The following is a 24,352-nucleotide window of genomic DNA, read 5'->3' on the forward strand; positions in this document are numbered from 1 at the left end:
GCAACGGGCTTTAGTATGTTGGAGAGCTCTCAACTCTCTAGCCGTTGAAGAATAAACACACAGCAATACCCACAGAAAAATCAGTTTAAAAGAGTGCGATATCTTAGAGCATATTAAAAGATTCTTTTTTGTTTTCTACTCGATATGCTATATATATATATATATAATGTTGATACTTTTTTTGGTTTGTTTTTTCATACGTTAGTACACACCAAAATGCCGTTTGGAAGAAATATACAAAGCGTGTTCTCCTTTTCAAAATGATGAGAAATGAGTTGTTTTTTTGTTCAACATTTAAACATAATGAGGATGAATTAAGTTTAGCAATTGATGTCTAAGTCAAAGTACTATTATTTGATAAAATTTAAAATCAGTACTGTATCTTTCTGACTGACCCTGTTGTTCATCGGGTGACTCATTCTGCGTTTTCCGTAGAATCACAGTTTAACTCTACTTCACTCCATATAATAATCAAAAGATTGTAGACATATGTGACTGAAATCAGTTTAAAAGAGTGTGATATCTTAGAGCATATAAATGAAAGATGCTTCTTTGTGTTCTACTTGATATGCTTTATATATATATATATAATGTTGTTATTTTTTTTATATCTATATGGTTTGTTTTTTCAGACGTTAGTACAAACCAAAAGACCGTTTGGAAGAAATGTACAAAGATTATTGTCCTTTCTGAAAATGTTGAGAAATGTTCTTTGGTACAACATTTATAATTACTGAGGATGAATAAAGATTAACAATTAATGTCTAATTCAAAGTACTACTATTTGATAGAATTCAAAATCAGTACTGTAAAATGTATGTACTGTGCTTTGCGTGGGTTTTAAATTTTTATACACCTTAAAATATCTCTTATATTTATAATTCGTCATAGGTGAACTAATACCTCTATTTAAAAGCTGACAATTATTATACAAATTTTTGTGCGTCATAATTTCAAATGGTAAATAAACTCACCATAGATACCAGCACTAAATCATATATATACGCCAGACGCGCGTTTCGTCTACAAAAGACTCATTCGTGACGCTAGAATCCAAAAAAGTTAAAAATACCAAATAAAAGAGGGACGAAAGATACCAAAGGGACAGTCAAACTCGTAAATCTAAAACAAACTGACAACGCCATGGCTTAAAATGAAAAAAGACAAACAGAAAAACAATAGTACACATGACACAACATAGAAAACTAAAGAATAAACAACACGAACCCCACCAAAAACTAGGGGTGATCTCAGGTGCTCCGGGAGGGTAAGCAGATCCTGTAATAAAGTACGAAGTCCAAGAGCATTGACGTAACACTGCTTACTTAAGCTACTGCGGTGATCAAGCAAATTAAATTGCTTTTACGTGTCTACTCTTTATTTCTATATCAAATTTTCCCATACTCTACTGAAACAGATTGTAAACACAGTCTTCATTAGCGAAAAATAAATCGCAATAAAAACCACCGTAATGACAAAATAAATCGATATTTCAAATCTAATTTCGATTTTTTTTTAAAGTATATATGATCTGTAAACAACACTCTGTTTTTGCCTTATGAAAACAAGGATACATATAAATGAAGGAATTTATATACAACACTAAAACCCATATTGCAAAATAAAATTAATCGCATTGTAACTAACTAGTATGTATTTATATGTCTGAGTTTCAAATACAATTTTAGTTTCATTTAAGCATTAATCTTTTTTCTTACTTTTGTTTTGTTTTGCTGAAATTTACAGATTAAAATGTCCCTACTACCAAGTATAAATAAGTAAGAGCATTTTTTGTCCGTTTCATAGTTTCAAGGGAGTCGTTTTTGTCATTTTTGTTAACTGTTTAAATGTGCTTTTGTCTTTTCATGAGTATACCTCTTGGCACTTAATAATTAAACATGAACAGTTTATACATGTAGCCTTTTTAAGTTTACTTAAACACGAAATATGTGTGATAATTTCACAGTATTGTAACGTATTTTATCACATTCAAACTTTACATAGTATGCAATTCGTCTCGTTAATTTGAATTAAAGCCTCTTTTAAGAAAGGTAACATAAGTAGATAATAATTGTCTTGTATGACAATTCCGAATATAAATACACTGATTTACAAGTCATTCGCCTTTTAGAGATATACTCCCTTTTCAAAGATGTGTTGTTTTTCATTTGTTTGCAATTAACTTAATATTACGCAGTTGGACGGTAAGGAACATCATGGCCATACAGTTTCATTTATACCGATGAGAAAGACGTAACAGTCGTATTTTTTTAAGGAAAAAATGATCAACACTTTTCATTTAAATCAAACTAACTGTAGTAACTTTTCCGATACTGACAGAATAAAACAAATACAGGAATGGTGTAAATAACTATTTTGAAAACGTTTACTATGAAATAAGCACAGTTTAAACGTTGGTATTTACTAGAGCACACCTGTGAATTAAAATATATGACTATGCGTAAGCCTTATTTAAGTATTCATTTGTCATCTGATAAAGTCATGCCGATTATAAGATACTCGGTTTACTTTGCTTTCAACAACCGGCTTTCTGTTTGAACCCGTCGACCTGGAACTTATCAATTATTGGTAATACAATTTTTTTGGAAAACAAAAGGTCCTAAAATGTAGTATGTTTCAATCAAGAGGTTTGCCCTATATTAGTAATCAATAAGGTTGAATTCTTTTATTCGCTGTTTTACGGCATGTCCGCTTAAAAATTGAAAACTGTACCTATATGCCTTATTTTAAGTCAAGATTTTTAGAATTCGTATTGTTATCTTATAATGTCTTACTGATTGAAATACTACAAAAGGGAACAATTTGGCAATAATTGAATTTAGTAGTGTCAACCCTTGACTATGACCCGTATATATAGCAAAATCCTAAATGCATCGTTATGTGGTGCGCCTGTCAGATACGGAACGTACAGATAAGATAATAGATAACAGATGAATATACTATTAGTATCGGTATGGTATTCGACCCGGAACTTGCTAATTTTTGCCAATATTAATTAAGTGGAAAACAAAAGGGTCTGAAGTGGATTCATTTTTAATCTACACAATTGTCCTATATTAGCTATATATAAAGTTGATCTATTTGATTTGTCGTTTTATCCCGATGACGGCTGACAAATTGGACCTCGTTAATTTAGTATTATAGATAATATTTATTCTGTCATTTAAATACCAACTAAATTTTGATCTGATTCCAAAATCTCATTCAAGTGAAACAGAAAATTTAAAAGTATATATTTTTTGACATGACTCAGGACATTTAAATATTGGGAAGCTTTATTTTGTATAGAATTGTAAGTTCAAAATCGGTCAACAACTTAGTCATGGTAAACTAATTTGTTTATACATACAGTTGAATAGGCCAATATTACATTGATAAAGAAATACTTATAGATATAACTACATAAGCACAATTGTCAAATTCTGTTATTGCATTTGGATGCGAATAGATTGGATTTATTAATAAATAAAAGTTTATTGTTGTATTGACAATCTTTGTAACTGACATGTACTCAAAAAATATGTTTTCATGAAAATTGGCATAGTACCAGAACAGTTTTACGTATCAAAAAAACAATAATTGACTTCATAGTCTGCTCTATTCATTGAAGAGTTATTAAATCGCCGTTTCATCATATTCCAGTTTCATATTCAAGTCGAATGATTAAGAAATGCCTTCCTTTAAACCAAAAAAATAACTTCGTCATTACACAAAGTGTCAAGATTTATACTCCTGAAATAACTTTGTTGTTAATAATATCAACTTATCCTTACAGCAACATTACCTTAACCTTTTGACAATAGATAAAAAAATGGAATTCAAACAATTCTCAACAAACCACAGTATAAAACACGTATTGTTGCAATTGTGTAATTTAAACATTGTTTGTCTTTCCTTCATGTTTGCTAATGTTTTTAATTGACCCAAAGCAATGATCATCACATGAAACAATGTGTATTGGTCATTTGACTAATATGTAAAATTTGCAGTGGGTGTTTTTTTTTATAAACCCATATATTGGCTATGTCCCTTAATCTCTTTAGTATGGTTATTAAAATGATTTCTATTGTCTTGGAACATATTTAATTGATAAAATAATGTGTTTTACATAACTTTGTTTTTGTAAAATTAAAATACTTTAAATATTGTTTGAAACAGATGTGAAAACATGGGGAATATGTCAAAGACACAACAACCCGATTGAAGAGCAGAAAATAGCAGATGCCACCATTGCGTCAGGCAGGTGCCAGTTGGCCCTTAATAAAAATATATACTCGTTGTAAGAAAATATAGGCGTAATACTAAACTCAAAATATGAGAAAAAAGTAAAAATAAAACATACAAGATTGACAAAGGTTTCTGAATTAGAAAATCTGCAAAAATGCAGCGGGCTTTAGCATGTTAACAGTCAGGGGAATTACTCAAACAAGTAACAATTAAAATTACCTATACAAGTAATGTTGAAAACGAGGCTAATTTAAATATCACTTATATAAGTTATTTTTCTGAATATTATTTTTAAAGGTGTCCAAGAATACAGATTTTACTAGCTTTAAAAACTTTTCACAGTTATCTGTTTATTTTTTCCTTGATATATAAAAACTAATTCTTCTGAGACACTAATTAACTTTCCGACGCACTTATCTTTCATGCCGACGCTTCTGTGTCAAAGATTGGTCTCTTGGGACTATTAAATTATCATTTTCCTTTAAAATATTGATGGTAGACTGATATAAATAGATAGATACTTGTGAATTAATTAAGACCTGAAGTTATTTATAATTTGTAACCTAAATCAATAAAATATGTGCCTTAGATAAAATTTACCTCAAGTTGTGGAAATCGATTTAATAATGTTTACCCTTTAAGTTATTTCAACTAAAAATGCAGTACTGTCGCAAGTAATGTATGAAGGAAGGATGGGACGGAAGTACATGTATACGGTTTTCCATAAAAAAAATATTATTAGATGTACAAAACTTTTATCATAGGATGTTTAACTTTCAAGGTGCATATCATCTGTCATTGTAAAATTTCTATATCTTAATTCAACCCTAATACAAATATATCTGACACTCTGCAAGTAAATCGAACATTTTTACCCTTGGTTTAATTTGAATAGAATTGTATTCTATGTTGCTATAGACTCCGCCCGGGGATATAGGTTCGACACAGGTTAAATTTTGCAATTTTTATTAATCGTTAATAGCTTTTTAACGATTTATTTAAAAGAATGATGAAATGGGGGGGGGATCTCATTACATGAACTTCGTCCAACTTTTGTAAAGACAAATTGGAGACACCAAGACAGTCCTCTAAATGTAAAATGCGAATTGAAATTTATGTTGCCGAAGTACTCCGAAATAGATCATTTAAAGTCGTCACTTCAGTAAGGTGCAATCACCAATATTAAAAGACCTAATACCAGTTCACGGAATGTTTTACTTTGCGATTTGTCCTGCTTTTCATGTTATAACTGTCGTGATGAAAGTTATTCCTGTACTAGCGAAGCCGGAACTTTTCGTCATTATTAACTTGTGCATGAAATGTAGGTAATTGAAAGACAAATCCCAAACAGCGACGAAAACCGTTTCATCGAATAAATAAAAACCCCAGATTATATTAGCCGTTTTCGCGGACGATTCAGTAGTAGATTACTATATTTTAAAATGTAAATCAGAAGTTAAACACTATAGATGACTTGGGAAATATTTCTCAAGCCAAGGTTCAAGTAATTGAAGGGTTGTATTTCAACAACTTATGTGCCAGGGAAAATACAATTCTATTCAAATTAAACCAAGGGTAAAAATGTTCGATTTACTTGCAGAGTGTCAGATATATTTGTATTGGGATTGAATTAAGATATAGAAATTTTGCAATGACAGATGATATGCACCTTGAAAGTTAAACATCCTATGATAAAAGTTTTGTACATCTAATAATTTTTTTTTTTATGGAAAACCGTATACATGTGCTTCCGTCCCATCCTTCCTTCATACATTACTTGCGACAGTACTGCATTTTTAGTTGAAATAATTTAAAGGGTAAACATTATTTAATCGATTTCCACAACTTGAGGTAATTTATGATAAAATGACATCTCAAAACGAACAGAACTAGAATCAACAAACATATAAAAAAGCGAATAAACTTGCAAAAATTAATCGAAGTTAAAAACCCTCTTCGACGCCGCATTTAAAAGTGTAACGTCGTGTTGTAGGAACATCGTGCCTAACGTTTGAAAGTAGAAATAGAGCAATCAATACTTCAATTAACCCTTATAACAAGAAGGCATGTAGTTTGCGATTATTTAAAGGGGGTGGAAAGCTTGGCTTGCCTTGGTAGGACTGAATGCTAGTCCTCATACAATTCTTCATTTTATTCTTACAACAAATAGAAGTTTATTTTGCCTTGAATGGCTTTACTGCCCTGCCACGTTTGGTAACACATTAAAATTTAAATTGGGATCTATAAAATATATAAGTTTCTCACAGAAGGTAACCAAAGCAGGTAACCAAAGATTTTGCGACGATGCAAATATTAAACTTTACAATATAAATAAATATCTTTAACCAATGAATTCAAATAGCAAAAGCTATGCAATTAAGGTGGTATGGGAGTCTAAAATAAAAATGATAGAATTTGTTCATACTTTGCCAAAATGTAGTATCTATTGATACATGTTAAAAAATATTATAAAAATGATAGGTCATCGTGCATTTTTTCAAGCTACGGGTCGTGACAAAATGACACATTTTGTATGGATTATACAGAAGAAAAAAAAACAATTTTGTGAATAGAAACTAAACGAAATGATAGAATTGTAAAATAAATTAGGAAAATATAGCTTTCAAACAATGCTTTGATAATATCAAAAGAGAATATAGGGTCACCGTACGTTTTTTCCGGCTGAAATACAAAGTAGGAAAATTCCATGAACAATCCAACAGAAAATGCACTGTTTTAGAGTAGCCTCCCCTTAAAATGACAATTTCAAAATATTTAAAAACAACCAAAAATAATCTACACTTGTACATATATTTATATTTATAAGTTATATTCTTATAAATTGGATCTTTTAAATGTAAAAACACATGATATATCTGCATTCTTGCATCAAATTTTGCTAATTTGATAGAAAATATGGACCTTAGATTCTCTGTTTTTTACAATCCAAGATGGCGAAAGACACCCATACAACCTTAACAAATATATACTTATTAAGATTCATGTTAATTATTTAACAATGAAATACATTAAATATGAAATTTGTAGTTTTACCAAGGGAGCTAACAATTAATTAATAACACTGTCTGCCACATAGCATTTTGGGGACTCTCCCTCTGGTATCTTTCGTTCCTTTTTTATAGCTGACTATGCGGGTTTTTTTCTAATTATTGGGGGCATTATGATGACCTATATTTATTAATTTCTGTGTCATTTAGTCTCTTGGCAATCATAATACATATTCTTTTTTATATATAAATTGTAGTTATTACGACATAGCTATGTCGTTAAAATGTCATAGTGATGTCGTTATTACGACATGTTATGTCGAAATTACGACATAGTGATGTCGTTATAACGACATGTTATGTCGTTATAACGACATGCTATGTCGTAATTACGACATCGCAATGTCGTAATAACGACATGTTATGTCGAAATTACGACATGCTATTTCGTAATTACGACATGTTATGTCGTAATTACGACATAATTATTTTTTAATGGCCATTATCGGCTTCCGTACAAATCTGATAAATTCTTTATTTTATGATATAAAATGTTGTTTAAAATCATGAAAACTACATTTAGTGTAAGTTTCGATTGAAGATTAAAATAACTCTATTAAGTAATTTTATTATTTTTAAAATAAAAAAATACTTATATAAGGAATTAAAAAAAAATAACTTGTTTAAGTAAAGCCCCTGACTGGTTAAAGAGCTCTCAACTCTCTAACCAATGCAGGATAACCACACAACAATACACAGAGAAAAATCTGTTTAAAAGAGTGTGATATCTTTGAGCATTGCAAAAAGATGCTTCTTTGTTTTCTACTCGATATGCTATATTAATGTTGTTACTTTTTTATATCTATATTGTTGGGTTTTTTTCAGACGTTAGTACAAACCAAAAGACCGTTTGAAAGAAATGTACAATGCTTATTGTCCTTTTTAAAAATCATGAGAAATGAGTTGTTCTTTGGTTCAACATGTAGTATTAATGAGGATGAATAAAGATTAACAATTGATGTCTAATTCAAAGTACTATTATTTGATAGAATTCAAAATCAATACTGTACCTTTCTGACTGACCCTGTTGTTCCAATCGCCTTTTCAATGGGTTACTCATTCTGCGTGTTCCTTAGAATCACAGTTTAACACTATTTCACTCCATATAATTATCAAAGATTGTAGACATATGTGACTGAAATTTACTTTTACCAATTATTTTGTCGTTTCGGATGATAAAATAACTAAAACATCAACGGGTTGTAGTGGCAGCTTGTTGACGTTCACATCAAAGTTAAATGTGTGTACTTTGCTTTGCTTGGGATTTAAATTCTCACACACCTTAAAAATGTCTTTTATTTATAATTTGTCATAGGTGAACTAACACCTTTATGTTAAATCTGACAAATAAAGTACAAATGTGTGTGCATGATTGGACTATAACTCCCCATATCGAATGTTAAAATAAGTTAACACTGCTCACTTTAGCTAAGTTAGTGATCAAGCAAATTAAATTGCTTTTACGTGTCTATCCTTTATTTCTATATCAAATTTTGTCATACGCTAATAAACAGTTTGTAAAGATCGTAATCAATTGAATAAATAGCTAAACAAAAATCTTAATGACAAAACAAATCGAAATTTCAGACCTAATTTCAAGTTTTAAAAGAAGTAAATACTATATGTTAGCCACCCTCTGTTGTTTGCCTTTTGAAAACAGGATAGGTATCAATAAAGGAATTTAAACACGACACTAACAAACACGATAAATATTGTTAGATAAAATTAAAATAATTGTTACTACCCTGGAACAAAACATTAGTATGTGTTTATATGTCTGTGTTTTCAAATACAATTTAGTTTCATTATAGCATTAATCTGTTTTCTTACTTTTGATTTTTTAGCGAAATTTACAGTTTAAAATGCCCTACTACAAATTATAATTAAGAGCATAGTTTGCCCATTCAATAGTTTCAGGGGAATCATAATCAATAAAGAATTTCGGCGAACAACTGTATAACAATAACTGCGATGTACCACTTGATTGTAGCTTTTCAAAAATAATTTGATTGGAATAAAGCGAGAGCAAAATATTTTCAATGTTTAACCTTTTTCATCCGTTTTGTCAATTTTTCAAAATTATAAACTAAGACATTAATATCATGCCGATGTTAATATATCATACTAAGAAGACACATTATCATGAGTATGGTAAAGAAACTTAATTTAAGGAAATCGTTTCAACTTCAAAAGGAAAGATACTAAATGCATCGGAAGAAGGGTATGTCCTGCATCTGTTCCTTATTGTCATTTTGTTAACTGGTTGAATCTGCGTTTGTTTTTTTTTTTTTTTGGGGGGGGGGGGAAACCTCTAGGCACTTAACCTGATTCACGAGTCATTCGTCTTTTAGAGAGATACTCCCTTTTTAAACAATGTGTTGTTCTCATTTGTTTGCATATAACTTATCATTACGTAGTAAGATGGCTAGGATTATCATGGCCATACAGTCTTATTTTTACCGATGAGAAAGGTGTAATAGAGGGACGAAAATACCAGAGGAACGGTCAATAGTTATCAAAGGTACCAGGATTATAATTAAGTACGTCAGACGCGCTTTTCGTCTACATAAGACTCATCAGTGACGCTCATATTAAAATATTTATAAAGCCAAACAAGTACAACGTTGAAGTGAATTGAGGATCCAAAATTCCAAAAAGTTATGCCAAATACGGCTGAAGGTAAGCTATGACTGGGATGAGAAAATCCTTAGTTTTTCGAAAAAAATAAAGTTTGGTAAACAGAACATTTATAAAAAAAAAGACAACATTATTGATATGCATGTCAACACCGAAATGTTGACTATTGGGCTGGTGATACCCTCGGGGACGAAACGTCCAACAGCATGGCATCGACCCAGTGGTGTAAAAAGTTATCAAAGGTACAAGGATTATAATTCAGTACGCCAGACGCGCGTTTCGTCTACAGAAGATAGTTATCAAAGGTACCAGGATTATAATTAAGTACGCCAGACGCGCGTTTCGTCTACATAAGACTCATCAGTGACGCTCATATCAAAATATTTGTAAAGCCAAACAAGTACAACGTTGAAGAGCAATGTGGATCCGAAATTCCCAAAAGTTGTGCCAAATACGTATAAGGTAATAAATTTTCACACACCTTAAAAACATCTTTTATTTATAGGTCGTCATAGGTGAACTAACATCTTTATAGTAAAGCTGACAAATAAAGTACACATTTGTGTGCGTGATTGCACTATAATGTTAAAATGACTTAACACTGCTCACTTTAGCTACTGCGGTGATCAAGCAAATTAAATTGCTTTTACGTGTCTACTATTTATTTTTATATCAAATTTTGCCATACTCTACTAAAACAGTTTGTAAAAATCGTCATCTTTGAATAAATAGCAAAACAAAAATCGTAATGACAAAACAATCGAAATTTCAGACCTTATTTCAATTTTATCCGTTAGCCACACTCTGTTCTTTGCCTTTTGAAAACAGGGATAGGTATAAATAAAGGAATTTAAACACAACACTAACAAACACAGTAAATATTGTAAAATTAAAATAAACTCATTTTTATTACCCTGTCACTAAACATTAGTATATGTTTATATGTCTGTGTTTTTCAAATACAATTAAGTTTCATTATAGCATTAATCTGTTTTCTTACTTTTGATTTCTTGGCGAAATTTACGGTTTAAAATGTCCCTACTACAAATTATAATTAAGAGCATAGTTTGCCCGTTCCATGGTTTCAGGGATTCGTAATCAATAAAGAATTTCAGCAAACAACTGTATAACAATAGCTGCAATGTACCACTTGATTGTAGCTTTTCAAAATCAATTTGAATGGAATAAAGCGAGAGCAAAATATTTTCAATGTTTAACCTTTTTCATCCGTTTTGTCAATTTTTCTAAATTTTAAACTAAGGCATTAATATCATACTGATGTTAATCTATCATACTTGGAAAACATATAAACATGAGTAAGGTAAAACAACATAATTTAAGGAAATTGTATGAACTTCAAAAGGAAAGATACTAAATGCATCAGAAGGAGAGGATCTTCTGCCTTTTTTTGTAATTTTTGTTTACTGTTTAAATCTACTTTTGTCTTGTCATGAGTATACCTCTTGGCACTTAATAATTAAACATGAACAATTTATACATGTAGCTTTTAAGGTTTATTAAAACACGACATATGTGTGATAATTTCACAGTGTTGTAATGTATTTCATCACCTTCAAACGTTACATAGTATGCAATTCATCTCGTTAATTCGAGTTAAAGCCTTTGGTCAGAAAGTCACCATAAGCAGATAATTATTGTCTTGTATGACAATTCCGAATATAAATACACTGATTGACTAGTCATTCACCTTTTAGAGATATACTCCCTTTTCAAAGATGTGTTGTTTGCAATTAACTTAATGTTTCGCAGTTGGATGGTAAGGAACATCAAGGCCATACAGTTTCATGTATACCGATGAGAAAGACGTAACAGTCGTATTTTTTTAATGAAAAAATGATCAACACTTTTCATTAAAATCAAACTAACTTTTGCAACTTTTCCGATACTGACAGAATAAAACAAACAAAAATACAGGAATGGTGTAAATAACTATTTTAAAAACGTATACTATGAAATAAGCACAGTTTAAACGTTGGTATTTACTAGAACACACCCGTGAATTAAAATATATTACTATGCGTAAGCCTTATTTAAGTATTGATTTGTCATCTGATAAAGTCATGCCGATTTTCAGATACTTTGTTTTCTCTACTTTCAAAATCCGGCTTTCTGTTTGAACCCGTCGACCTGGAACTTATCAATTATTGGCAATACAATTTTTTGTGGAAAACAAAAGGTCCTGGAATGTAGTATGTTTCAATCAAGAGGTTTGTCCTATATTAGTAATCAATAAAGTTGAATTCTATTATTCGCTGTTTTACGGCATGCCCGCTTAAAAATTGAAAACTGTACCTATATGCCTTATTTTAAGATTTTTAGAATTCGTATTGTTATCTTATAAAGTCTTACTGATTGAAATACTACAAAGGGAACAATTTGACAATAATTGAATTTAGTAGTGTCAACCCTGTGACTATGACCCGTATATATAGCAAAATCCTAAATGCAACGTTATGTGGTGCGCCTGTCAGATACGGAACGTACAGATAAGATCATAGATAACAGATGAATATACTATTAGTATCGGTATGGTATTCGACCCGGAACTTGCTAATTTTTGCCAATATTAGTTAAGTGGAAAACAAAAGGGTCTGAAGTGGATTCATTTTTAATCTACACAATTGTTCTATATTAGCCATACATAAAGTTGATCTATTTGATTTGTCGTTTTAACCCGATGACGGCTGACAAATTGGACCTCGTTATTTTAGTATTATAGATAATATTTATTCTGTCATTTAAATACCAACTAAATTTTGATCTGATTCCAAAATCTCATTCAAGTGAAACAGTAAATTTAAAAGTATATATTTTTTGACATGACTCAGATGACAATTTAAATATTGGGAAGCTTTATTTTGTAAAGAACTGTAAGTTCAAAATCGGTCAACAACTTAGCCATGGTAAACTAATTTGTTTATACATACATTTGAATAGGCCAATATTAAATTGATAAAGAAATACTTATACATATAACCTGATAACTACATAAGCACAATTGTCAAATTCTGTTATTGCATTTGGATGCGAATAGATTGGATTTATTAATAAATAAAAGTTTATTGTTGTATTGACAATCTTTGTAACTGACATGTACTCAAAAAAAATGTTTTCATGAAAATTGGCATAGTACCAGAACAGTTTTGCGTATCAAAAAAACAAAAATTGACTTCATAGTCTGCTCTATTCATTGTAGAGTTATTAAATCGCCGTTTCATCATATTCCAGTTTTATTTATTCAAGTCGAATGATTAAGAAATGCCTTCCGTTAAACCAAAAAAAATAACTTCGTCATTACACAAAGTTCCAAGATTTATGCTCCTGAAATAACTTTGTTGTTAATATTATCAACTTATCCTTACAGCAACCTTACCTTAATCTTTGACAATAGATAAACAAAAATTATATATTTCAAAAATTCTCAACAAACCACAATGTAAAACACGTTATGCTGCAATTGTGTAATTTAAATATTGTTTGTCTTTCCTTCATGTTTGCTAAAGTTTTTAATTGACCCAAAGCAATGATCATCACATGAAACAATGTGTATTGGTCATTTGACTTAAATGTAAAATTTGCAGTGGGTGGTTTTTTTTATAAACCCATATATTGGCTATGTCCCTTAATATCTTTAGTATGGTTATTAACATGATTTATATTGTCTTGGAAACATATTTAATTGATAAAATAATGTGTTTTACATATCTTTTTTTTTGTAAAATTAAAATACTTTAAATATTGTTTGAAACAGATGTGAAAACATGGCTATAAAAATGGGGAATATGTCAAAGACACAACAACCCGATTGAAGAGCAGAAAATAGCAGATGCCACCATTGCGTCAGGCAGGTGCCAGTTGGCCCTTAATAAAAATATATACTCGTTGTCAGAAAATATAGGCGTAATACTAAACTCCAAATATGAGAAAAAAGTAAAAATAAGACATACAAGATTGACAAAGGTTTCTGAATTAGAAAATCTGCAAAAATGCAGCGGGCTTTAGCATGTTAAAGAGCTCTCAACTCTCTAACTAATGAAGGATAACCACACAACAATACACAGAGAAAAATCTGTTTAAAAGAGTGTGATATCTTTGAGCATTGCAAAAAAATGCTTCTTTGTTTTCTACTCGATATGCTATATTAATGTTGTTACTTTTTTTATATCTATATGGTTGGGTTTTTTTTTTCAGACGTTAGTACAAACCAAAAGACCGTTTGAAAGAAATGTACAATGCTTATTGTCCTTTTTAAAAATAATTAGAAATGAGTTGTTCTTTGGTTTAACATTTAGTATTAATGAGGATGAATACAGATTAACAATTGATGTCTAATTCAAAGTTCTATTATTTGATAGAATTCAAAATCAATACTGTATCTTTCTGACTGACCTTGTTGTTCCAATCGCCTTTTCAATGGGTTACTCATTCTGCGTGTTCCTTAGAATCACAGTTTAACACTATTTCACTCCATATAATAATCAAAAAATTGTAGACATATGTGACTGAAATTTACTTATACCAATTATTTTGTCGTTTCGGATGATAAAATAACTAAAACATCAACGGGTTGTACAGGCAGCTTGTTGACATTCACATCAAAGTTAAAAGTGTGTACTGTGCTTTGCTTGAGATTTAAATTCTCACACACCTAAAAAATGTCTTTTATTTATAATTCGTCATAGGTGAACTAACACCTTTATGTTAAATCTGACAAATAAAGTACAAATGTGTGTGCATGATTGGACTATAACTCCCCATATTAAATGATAAAATAACTTAATACTGCTCACTTTATTTTTATATCAACTTTTGCCATACGCTAAAAAACAGTTTGTAAAAATCGTCATCATTGAATAAATAGCTAAACAAAAATCGTAATGACAAAACAATCGAAATTTCAGACCTTATTTCAATGTTATCCGTTAGCCACACTCTGTTCTTTGCCTTTTGAAAACAGGGATAGGTATAAATAAAGGAATTTAAACACAACACTAACAAACACAGTAAATATTGTAAAATTAAAATAAACTCATTTGTATTACCCTGTCACTAAACATTAGTATATGTTTATATGTCTGTGTTTTTCAAATACAATTAAGTTTCATTATAGCATTAATCTGTTTTCTTACTTTTGATTTCTTGGCGAAATTTACAGTTTAAAATGTCCCTACTTCAAATTATAATTAAGAGCATAGTTTGCCCGTTCCATTGTTTCAGGGAATTCGTAATCAATAAAGAATATCGGCGAACAACTGTATAACAATAACTGCGATGTACCACTTGATTGTAGCTTTTCAAAATCAATTTGAATGGAATAAAGCGAGAGCAAAATATTTTCAATGTTTAACCTTTTTCATCCGTTTTGTCAATTTTTCTAAATTTTAAACTAAGGCATTAATATCATACTGATGTTAATCTATCATACTTGGAAGAAATATAAACATGAGTAAGGTAAAACAACATAATTTAAGGAAATTGTATGAACTTCAAAAGGAAAGATACTAAATGCATCAAAAGGAGAGGATCTTCTGCACTTTTTGTAATTTTTGTTAACTGTTTGAATCTGCCTTTGTCTTTTCATGAGTATACCTCTTGGCACTTAATAATTAAACATGAACAATTTATACATGTAGCTTTTAAGGTTTATTAAAACACGACATATGTGTGATAATTTCACAGTGTTGTAATGTATTTCATCACCTTCAAACGTTACATAATATGCAATTCATCTCGTTAATTCGAGTTAAAGCCTTTGGTCAGAAAGTCACCATAAGCAGATAATTATTGTCTTGTATGACAATTCCGAATATAAATACACTGATTGACAAGTCATTCACCTTTTAGAGATATACTCCCTTTTCAAAGATGTGTTGTTTGCAATTAACTTAATGTTTCGCAGTTGGATGGTAAGGAACATCAAGGCCATACAGTTTCATGTATACCGATGAGAAAGACGTAACAGTCGTATTTTTTTTTTTAATGATAAAATGATCAACACTTTTCATTAAAATCAAACTAACTTTTGCAACTTTTCCGATACTGACAGAATAAAAAAAAATAAAAATACAGGAATGGTGTAAATAACTATTTTAAAAACGTACTATGAAATAAGCACAGTTTAAACGTTGGTATTTACTAGAGCACACCCGTAAATTAAAATATATCACTATGCGTAAGCCTTATTTAAGTATTGATTTGTCATCTGATAAAGTCATGCCGATTTTAAGATACTTTGTTTTCTCTGCTTTCAAAATCCGGCTTTCTGTTTGAACCCTTTGACCTGAAACTTATCAATTATTGGTTATATTATTTTTTTGGGAAAACAAAAGGTCCTGAAATGTAGTATGTTTTAATCAACAGGTTTGTCTTATATTAATAATCAATAAAGTTGAATTCTTTTATTCGCTGTTTTACGGCATGCCCGCTTAAAACTTGAAAATTGTACCTATATGCCTTATTTTAAGTCCAGACTATTAAAATTCGTATTGTTATTTTTTAAGTCTTACTGATTGAAATACTACAAAAGGGAACAATTTGACAATTATTGAATTTAGTAGTTTCAACCCTGTGACTACGACCCGTATAGATAGCAAAATCCTAAATGCATCGTTATGTGGTGCGCCTGTCAGATACGGAACGTAGATTTAAGGTAATAGGTAACAGATGAATATACTATTGCTATCGATATGGTATGGTATTCGACCCGGAACTTGTTAATTTTTGGCAATATTGAATAAGTGGAAAACAAAAGGGTCTAGAGTGGTTTATTTTTTAATCTACACAATTGTTCTATATTAACTATATATAAAGTTGATCTATTTGATTTGTCGTTTTAACACGATGACGGCTGACAAATTGGACCTCGTTATTTTAGTATTATGGATAATGTTTATTCTGTAATTTAAATACCAACTTAATTTTGATCTGATTCCACTATCTTATTCAAGTCAAACAAAAAAAATTAAAAATATATGTTTGGACATGACTCGAATGACAATTTTAATATTGGGAAGCTTTATTTTGTATAGACTTGTAAGTTCAAAATTGGTCAACAACTAAGCCATGGTGAGATAATTTGGTTACACTAATATTTGAATAGGCTAATATTAAATTGATTAAGAAATACTTATAGATATAATCATAAAAGCACAGTTGTCATATTCTTTTGTTGCATTTTGATGAGAATAGATTGGATGAACACTTATGCAGGCTAACATTTATTAATAAATACAAGATTTTTGCAGTATTGACAATCTTTGTAAATGACATGTACTCAAATTAAATTTATCAAAAAATTTGGCATAGTACCTGAACAGTTTTACGTATTAAAAAAAAAAATAATTGACTTTTTGGTCTGTTCTATTCAATGAAGAGTTAATAAATCGCAGTTTCATCATATTCCATTTTTATTTTATTCAAGTCGAATGATTTAGAAATGCCTTCCGTTAAACCAAAAATATAACTTCGTCATTACACAAAGTGCCAAGATTTATACTCCTGAAATAACTTTTTTGTTATTATTATCAACTTATCCTTACAGCAACAAACCACAGTATAAAACACGTATTGTTGCAATTGTGTAATTAAAACATTGTTTGTCTTTCCTTCATGTTTGCTAAAGTTTTAATTGATCCATAGAAATGATCATCACATGAAACAATGTGTTTCGGTCGTTTGACTAATATGTAAAATTTGCAGTGTGTGGTTTGTTTATAAAACCATATATTAGCTATGTCCCTTAACCTCTTAAGTATGATTATTAAAATTATTCCTATTTTCTTGGAAACATATTTTATTGATGAAATAATGTGTTTTTCATATCTTTTTTTTTATTAAGTTAAAATACTTTAAATATTGATTGAAACAGATGTGAAAACATGGCTATACAAATGCGGAATATGTCAAAGACCGAAGAGCAGAAAATAGCCGATGTAACCATTGCAACCATTGCGCCAGGCAGATGTCAGTTGGTCCTTAATAAAGATATGTACTTGTTGTAAGTAAATAGGACGTAATACTAAACTCCAAACATGAGAAAAAAGTAAAATTAAAACATAAAAGATTGACAAAGGATTCTGAATTAGAAAATCTGCAAAAATGCAGCGGGCTTTAGCATGTTAAAGAGCTTTCAACTCTCTAACCAATGAATAATAAACACACGACAATACACACAGAAAAATCAGTTTAAAAGAGTGTGATACATGTAATAGAGTTTCATTATTTTATGCTACATAGATCTTTTGATTGAAAATAAACTGACAACGTCATGGCTAAAAATGAAAAGGCATTTAGACAAATAACACTACAAAAGATACAATAGGGATAGTCGAACCAAAAGATTGAACACAAACTGACAACATCATGGCTAAAAATGAAAAGGCAAACAGACAAATACCACTACAAAAGATACAATAGGGATAGTCGAACCAAAAGATTGACAATAAACTGACAACGTCATGGCTTAAACTGAAAAGGCAACCAGACAAATAACACTACAAAAGATACAATAAGGATAGTCGAACAAATAGATTGACAATAAACTGACAACGTCATGGCTAAAAATGAAAAGGCAACCAGACAAATAACACTACAAAAAATACAATAAGGATAGTCGAACCAAAAGATTGAAAATAAACTGACAACGTCATGGCTAAAAATGAAAAGGCATTTATACAAATAACACTACAAAAGATACAATAGGGATAGTCGAACCAATAGATTGAACACAAACTGACAACGTCATGGCTAAAAATGAAAAGGCATTTAGACAAATAACACTACAAAAGATACAATAGGGATAGTCGAACCAATAGATTGAACACAAACTGACAACGTCATGGCTAAAAATGAAAAGGCATTTAGACAAATAACACTACAAAAGATACAATAAGGATAGTCGAACCAATAGATTGGTTCGACTATCCTTATTGTATCTTTTGTAGTGTTATTTGTCTAAATGCCTTTTCATTTTTAGCCATGACGTTGTCAGTTTGTTTTCAATCTATTGGTTCGACTATCCCTATTGTATCTTTTGTAGTGTTATTTGTCTGACTATCCCTATTGTATCTTTCGTTCGAATTTTCACAAGAGTTAAGATATCGTTATTCAAAGTCGAATAACTGCAAGTAATATGTTTACTCAAAATATCTTATTAACTAAATCACAAAAATACTCGACTCAATGGAAAATTCAAGGCCTTGAGCATATGACAATATTAAATGATAAAACACATCGAACGAGCTGGCAAAGTGATGACTTGGTACAGACCATTTCAAAATGAACTTTATAACGATAAACCTATCACATGTTTGACAGTCTCATGAAATGAAATGGAACGATAAATGAACAAAACAGACGTACAAAATAGGGGAACAACAGTCATCAATTCGGCAAAATCTCAATTAGATAAAAAAACACACAAATATTTAACAAAAATAACACAAAAAAGCATCTACCAATGCAAATTCAACAAATAAAACAAAAATCAAGAAAATACTGAACTCTGAGGAAAATTCAATCGGAAAGTTCCCAATCACATGGCAAAATCAAATGACAAAACACATAAAAAAACGAATGGACACAGTGATACAGTGACAATTTCACACTACATTTCATTGCATATAAGAAAGTCACCATCACCGGAAGTAAACAACCAAATTTTTACACTGTTTTTTACTGGTTACCTGCTTTGGTAACTATGAAACCTTAACGTTCCAAAAAATTTTATAAAACCATCAAATAAAAAAAGGATGATGCTTACAGACATCCAACATACATATTTACGACTCAGAAAAATCTAAGTGCATTGAAATGCAGGGTTAATTTTCTAATACTGTCAAATTCAAGGGAATATTTTTTATGCCTACTTTCGTATGCAACCGGATGTGACGTACCATGATTTGTTGATATTACACCTTAATGAAATAATCAATTGTATTGATCAGTTTATTGGTTTATCTTTTAATTGAATGTTATGTCAAAGTTATAAAGGCTATTCTCTTTTTAAAAACAAGTTGTATCTTTTACGGTCTGTTCCTAAGTATTTTGGCGTTTGTATTTGGTGCAGATTAATAGGCTTTTTTGTTCCATTGTTTTTTTCTGTTATACATATAGTTGATATGTTTACCTGGCTTAAGTTTGTAACCCGGATTTTCTTTGTTTTGGTTTTTATCGATTAATGACTGTTCGGTAACATTTGAATATTGCTTCGATCCATTTTACCAAATTGCTTTATATTACAAGTTAAACAATATTAAGAGTATATTTTCTTTTAAATATCCATAAGTATTACATATGATAGTCTATATTTCTATGCTTATGTTAAATAAGAATTTACAAGTACGACTAAATGAACTTTACATACACACATACACTACAAGATAAGATGAACGTATTGTAACGGTCTTATCAATATGCTGTTATTTCTATTGTACGGATTAGCTTATGTCCGTTTGTCTATTGGTATGTACATATAATTATCATTTCATCAAATTCGTATTTCATTTGACCTTTTAACCTTTTCGATTCGAGCGTCACTAATGAGAAATTGGAAGTCGAATTGGTCGTCTGGAGTACAAAATGTTACTCTGGTATCTATAATGAATGTATGTAGATAACTGTATATGAACGAGTCTAAATTGAAAACTACGTTCAAACCTATGACTGCGTTGGATAAAAACCGCAGTTTTTATACGTGTGCATGTCAAACAAATTTCGTTGTAGAAGGGTCTAAAAACAGCACAAACAACATTTTCCAAAAGACCAAAAGAGTGAAAAAGTATATTTAAACAAAACGCATTTGACTAACAGGTCGAACAACTGATGTTCGTAAACCCTGCTGACTGCCATTGACGATTGCCAAATAAAATTGAACACAAGATGTAACAAAATGGATCCTAATATAAATTTAATACGTCACAGAAAAAAAAATGGTAAATTGTGGACAGGATGTTGTGCCACAAACATTCGGTGTCAATATTTCTTTAGTACACCATATCCGGATTTCGACAATAAATGTCTCTTCAGTGATGTTAGGGATCGAAACGGTATTTGGAAGGCCATATAAAAAGTACCCTCATTTTTAGAGAAAGTACCCTCATTTTTAGATTAACTCTTGAATTTTAAGAGTCAATATATAGGATGAACGGATCATATAAACCGGAGGGAAAATATGATACATGCCCAAACAAAAAATATAAACGAGTCTAAATTGAAAACTACGTTCAAACCTATGACTGCATTGGATAAAAACCGCAGTTTTTATACGTGTGCATGTCAAACAAATTTCGTTGTAGAAGGGTCTAAAAACAGCACAAACAACTTTTCCAAAGGACCAAAAGAGTGATAACTGTATATGTACATATTTATATCTATATTCTATAGTTATATCTATATGTCTTTGTTTTGATTTCACACAGCTGTAACCTGTTATAAATGTGATTCTGTTGATCAGCCTGCACATTGTTACCAGACAGCAAACTGCCAGTCAGGTGAGGTAAGTCTTAAATCTTTCCTTTTTTTCTGATAACAACTGCAGAAACTTTTTTAACAGTATTTTGCTTCATATATAAATCGGATCATAGATATAAATGTCACTAATTGCATCACACACTGTGTTTGCTACAAACAAGTTATAATCGAATGACTTTCGTGACAAAAAGTAAAATCACAAAAATACTGAACTCTGAGGAAAATCAATACGGAAAGTCCACAATCACATGGCAAAATTAAATAACAAAACGCATCAAAAACGAATAGACAAGAACTGTCATGTTTCTGACTTGGTACAGGCATGTTCAAATGTAGAAAATGGTGGATTAAACCTGGTTCTATAGCGCTCTCTTTAATAAAAGTCTCATCAAATTCCGTTATATTTACATGATGCGTTAAATAAACAGTCACAATTAATAAAATAGTCAAAATATGGGTACATCAGACTTTCTTGACAAATAAAGGTATTACTATGCCAGTATAATTTCCTGTTTTATTTTCTTTGGTGTAGTAGTAAGAGTATAAACATGTTAGTTGAGTAACCGTCAAAGAATTTTTAAAAATGTTTATGAGATGACTGTAAAATCAAGTGTGTGGGTACAGCCGATTTGGAGTAAAATCAAATGTGTGGGTACAGCCGATTTGGAGTAAAATCAAATGTGTGTGTACAGCCGATTTGGAGGGTGGAAATTACTTTGACATTGTTTGGTCAACCGATAAAGCTTACTTTCCTTTAAAAATTGTTCATCCTTCAATGTTGTGTTGATAAAAGAGGGACGAAAGATACCAAAGGGACAACTTTGTTAAATGTATGCATTAGACCGTTGGTTTTCCCGTTTGAATGGTTTTACACTAGTAATTTCGAGGCCCTTTATAGCTTGTTGTTCGGTGTGAGCTCGGTGTTGAAGGCCAAACTTTAACCTATAATGGTTTACTTTTTAAATTGTTATTTGGATGGAGAGTTGTCTCATTGGCACTCACACCACATCTTCCTATATCTATATACATCAATGCTAGAAACGCTGAAGAGAATATAATAAATTACTGTGGATTCATTATTATTCGTTGGATACCATTTTGTGGATTTCGTGGAAATTTAAATGTTCAACGAATTATGAATTAGATGCAGATTTTGTAACACCACAAAATCAAATAAGTTCAAATATGCAAGTTTTTCTCAATCCACTAAAATTGGTGCCAACGAAAATAAATGAATCTACATGAACACTTGTCTTTTGCTGACCTCAGGGTGTCTTAAAAATCTCAAGTGTGCGACCCCTCATTTAAGTGTCATTTATGACCATAAGATCATGGCGAATATTATACAATATCAATAATGTTCACAGATATGTATGGTTTCACAGAATCCTAAGTTGAATGGAGACCTCTTCTTCAACCTAGGTTGTTTTTTAAAAACGGTAAGATTGACATTTATTTTACATTTTTATAAAGCAGAAATAATAACCTGTTTGAGTCACACTTAATTTATTTGTATGTAATTATAATTTTACTTGTAGTACTTGTTTATATGTTCGTACAACAAGTTGTGGCTTTTCGTGCATTTTTCTTGTTTCCAACTTTGTGCTCAGTAAATAAGAATGGATAAAAAAAAAGAACAATAATTAAAACTTTGTATCACAATTCTAAGAAACAAAAATGAAAGAAATATCAAACAAAAATGAGACACATGACAATAAAAAGTAAAACGACAATTCTTAATCTCCAAAAATATACAAAATCAGGCATTTTCAACGCAGCTTGGATATTTCTTTTTTTTCTTGTTCATCAGACTTGTGAGTTCTTGAATATTTGTTATATTTCAGACGTGTAAGTTCTTGAATAATCCCCATGCTGTTGGGCGACGTTTGTTAATTAATTCGCCTACCTCAATAACCAAGTGTTGTGGTACAGACAATTGCAACAGTAATTATTTCATATTTTACATGTTATATATATTTTACATTTTACTTGTCAAATAATTACTACACTGCAATCACGCATGATTCTTTAATCAACTTTATTACACAATAAGATTTATCATTCATGATGACACGAGTTCCAACAATAAATTGCAAAGGTAGATTAAATAAAAACCTGATAAAATCGTGTTTTCATGATCCTGGCGAAAAAAAATATTATAACTAAAGTAGTGAATGCTTCTTTTTGTACCTTTATATGAGTGTAAAAGCGTTGACCATGCACGCATTATCTAAATGAAGCACATCCGCATCATTCTAAAAATGTACGCACGGTCAACGCTTTTACAACCCTATAACGTTACAAAAAGAAGCATTCAATACTTATAATTACATTTTTTATTTAGGAGCATGAAAATACGATTTTTATCAAGTTTTATTAAATTCACCTGTGTACTTTATTGTGAGACCTCTGGTCATCACGCATGATAAATGTTATTGTCTCATGCAATTGTTTACGGAATACCATGTGATGTGTAGTTAGCCAATCAGAGTAACGTATTATAATGAAACATACATCTAATGTAATTATTTGGTAATATATTTTACATTTTCCATGTTATTACACTGAAAACAAAGAAGATTTACTTAAACACAATTAACAGTCTTGATTTGTTACTTGAAGAAATCATCGCATTGTGCATACCAGTTTACTGTCGGATGTTAATCATATTAATTGTGAAAATAATGTATATCTGATTTTGAGGTATACTTGTCCCTTTGGTATCTTTCGTCCCTCTTTTATTGTATACCGATATCTTTTATTTGTGTTTTAGAAACAATGTTTTCAACTGAGTAATTTAAGGGGAGATATCTCTTTAAGTAAAAATTTACACAATTTTCTAATGTTTACTTGTAGCAAGAAAACTAGTTCGGTAAAACCATCACTGGCCATCTTTTCTTTCTTCCAAT

General features: G+C 30.5%; 1 protein-coding gene across 2 annotated transcripts in view; it reads right to left on the reverse strand.

Moving 5' to 3' along the window:
- The window catches only part of LOC134719157 (uncharacterized), a 32,330-nt gene extending 17,751 nt beyond the window's left edge, over positions 1-14,579 (reverse strand). The window contains exon 1 of one of the 2 annotated variants that reach the window (XM_063582136.1): positions 14,364-14,579. Coding sequence is in view for 1 of the 2 variants with exons in the window: in XM_063582135.1 (XP_063438205.1) it covers positions 8,327-8,376 (50 nt within the window). In the remaining variant the exon portion in view is untranslated. Of the gene's footprint in view, positions 1-8,326; positions 8,687-14,363 lie in introns of those variants that run through there. The other variant, XM_063582135.1, reaches the window with a different exon arrangement.
- Between the last annotated feature and the right edge of the window lie 9,773 nt (positions 14,580-24,352).

The sequence above is a fragment of the Mytilus trossulus genome, chromosome 5 (assembly GCF_036588685.1).
Source record: "Mytilus trossulus isolate FHL-02 chromosome 5, PNRI_Mtr1.1.1.hap1, whole genome shotgun sequence".
Lineage (NCBI taxonomy): Eukaryota > Metazoa > Mollusca > Bivalvia > Mytilida > Mytilidae > Mytilus > Mytilus trossulus.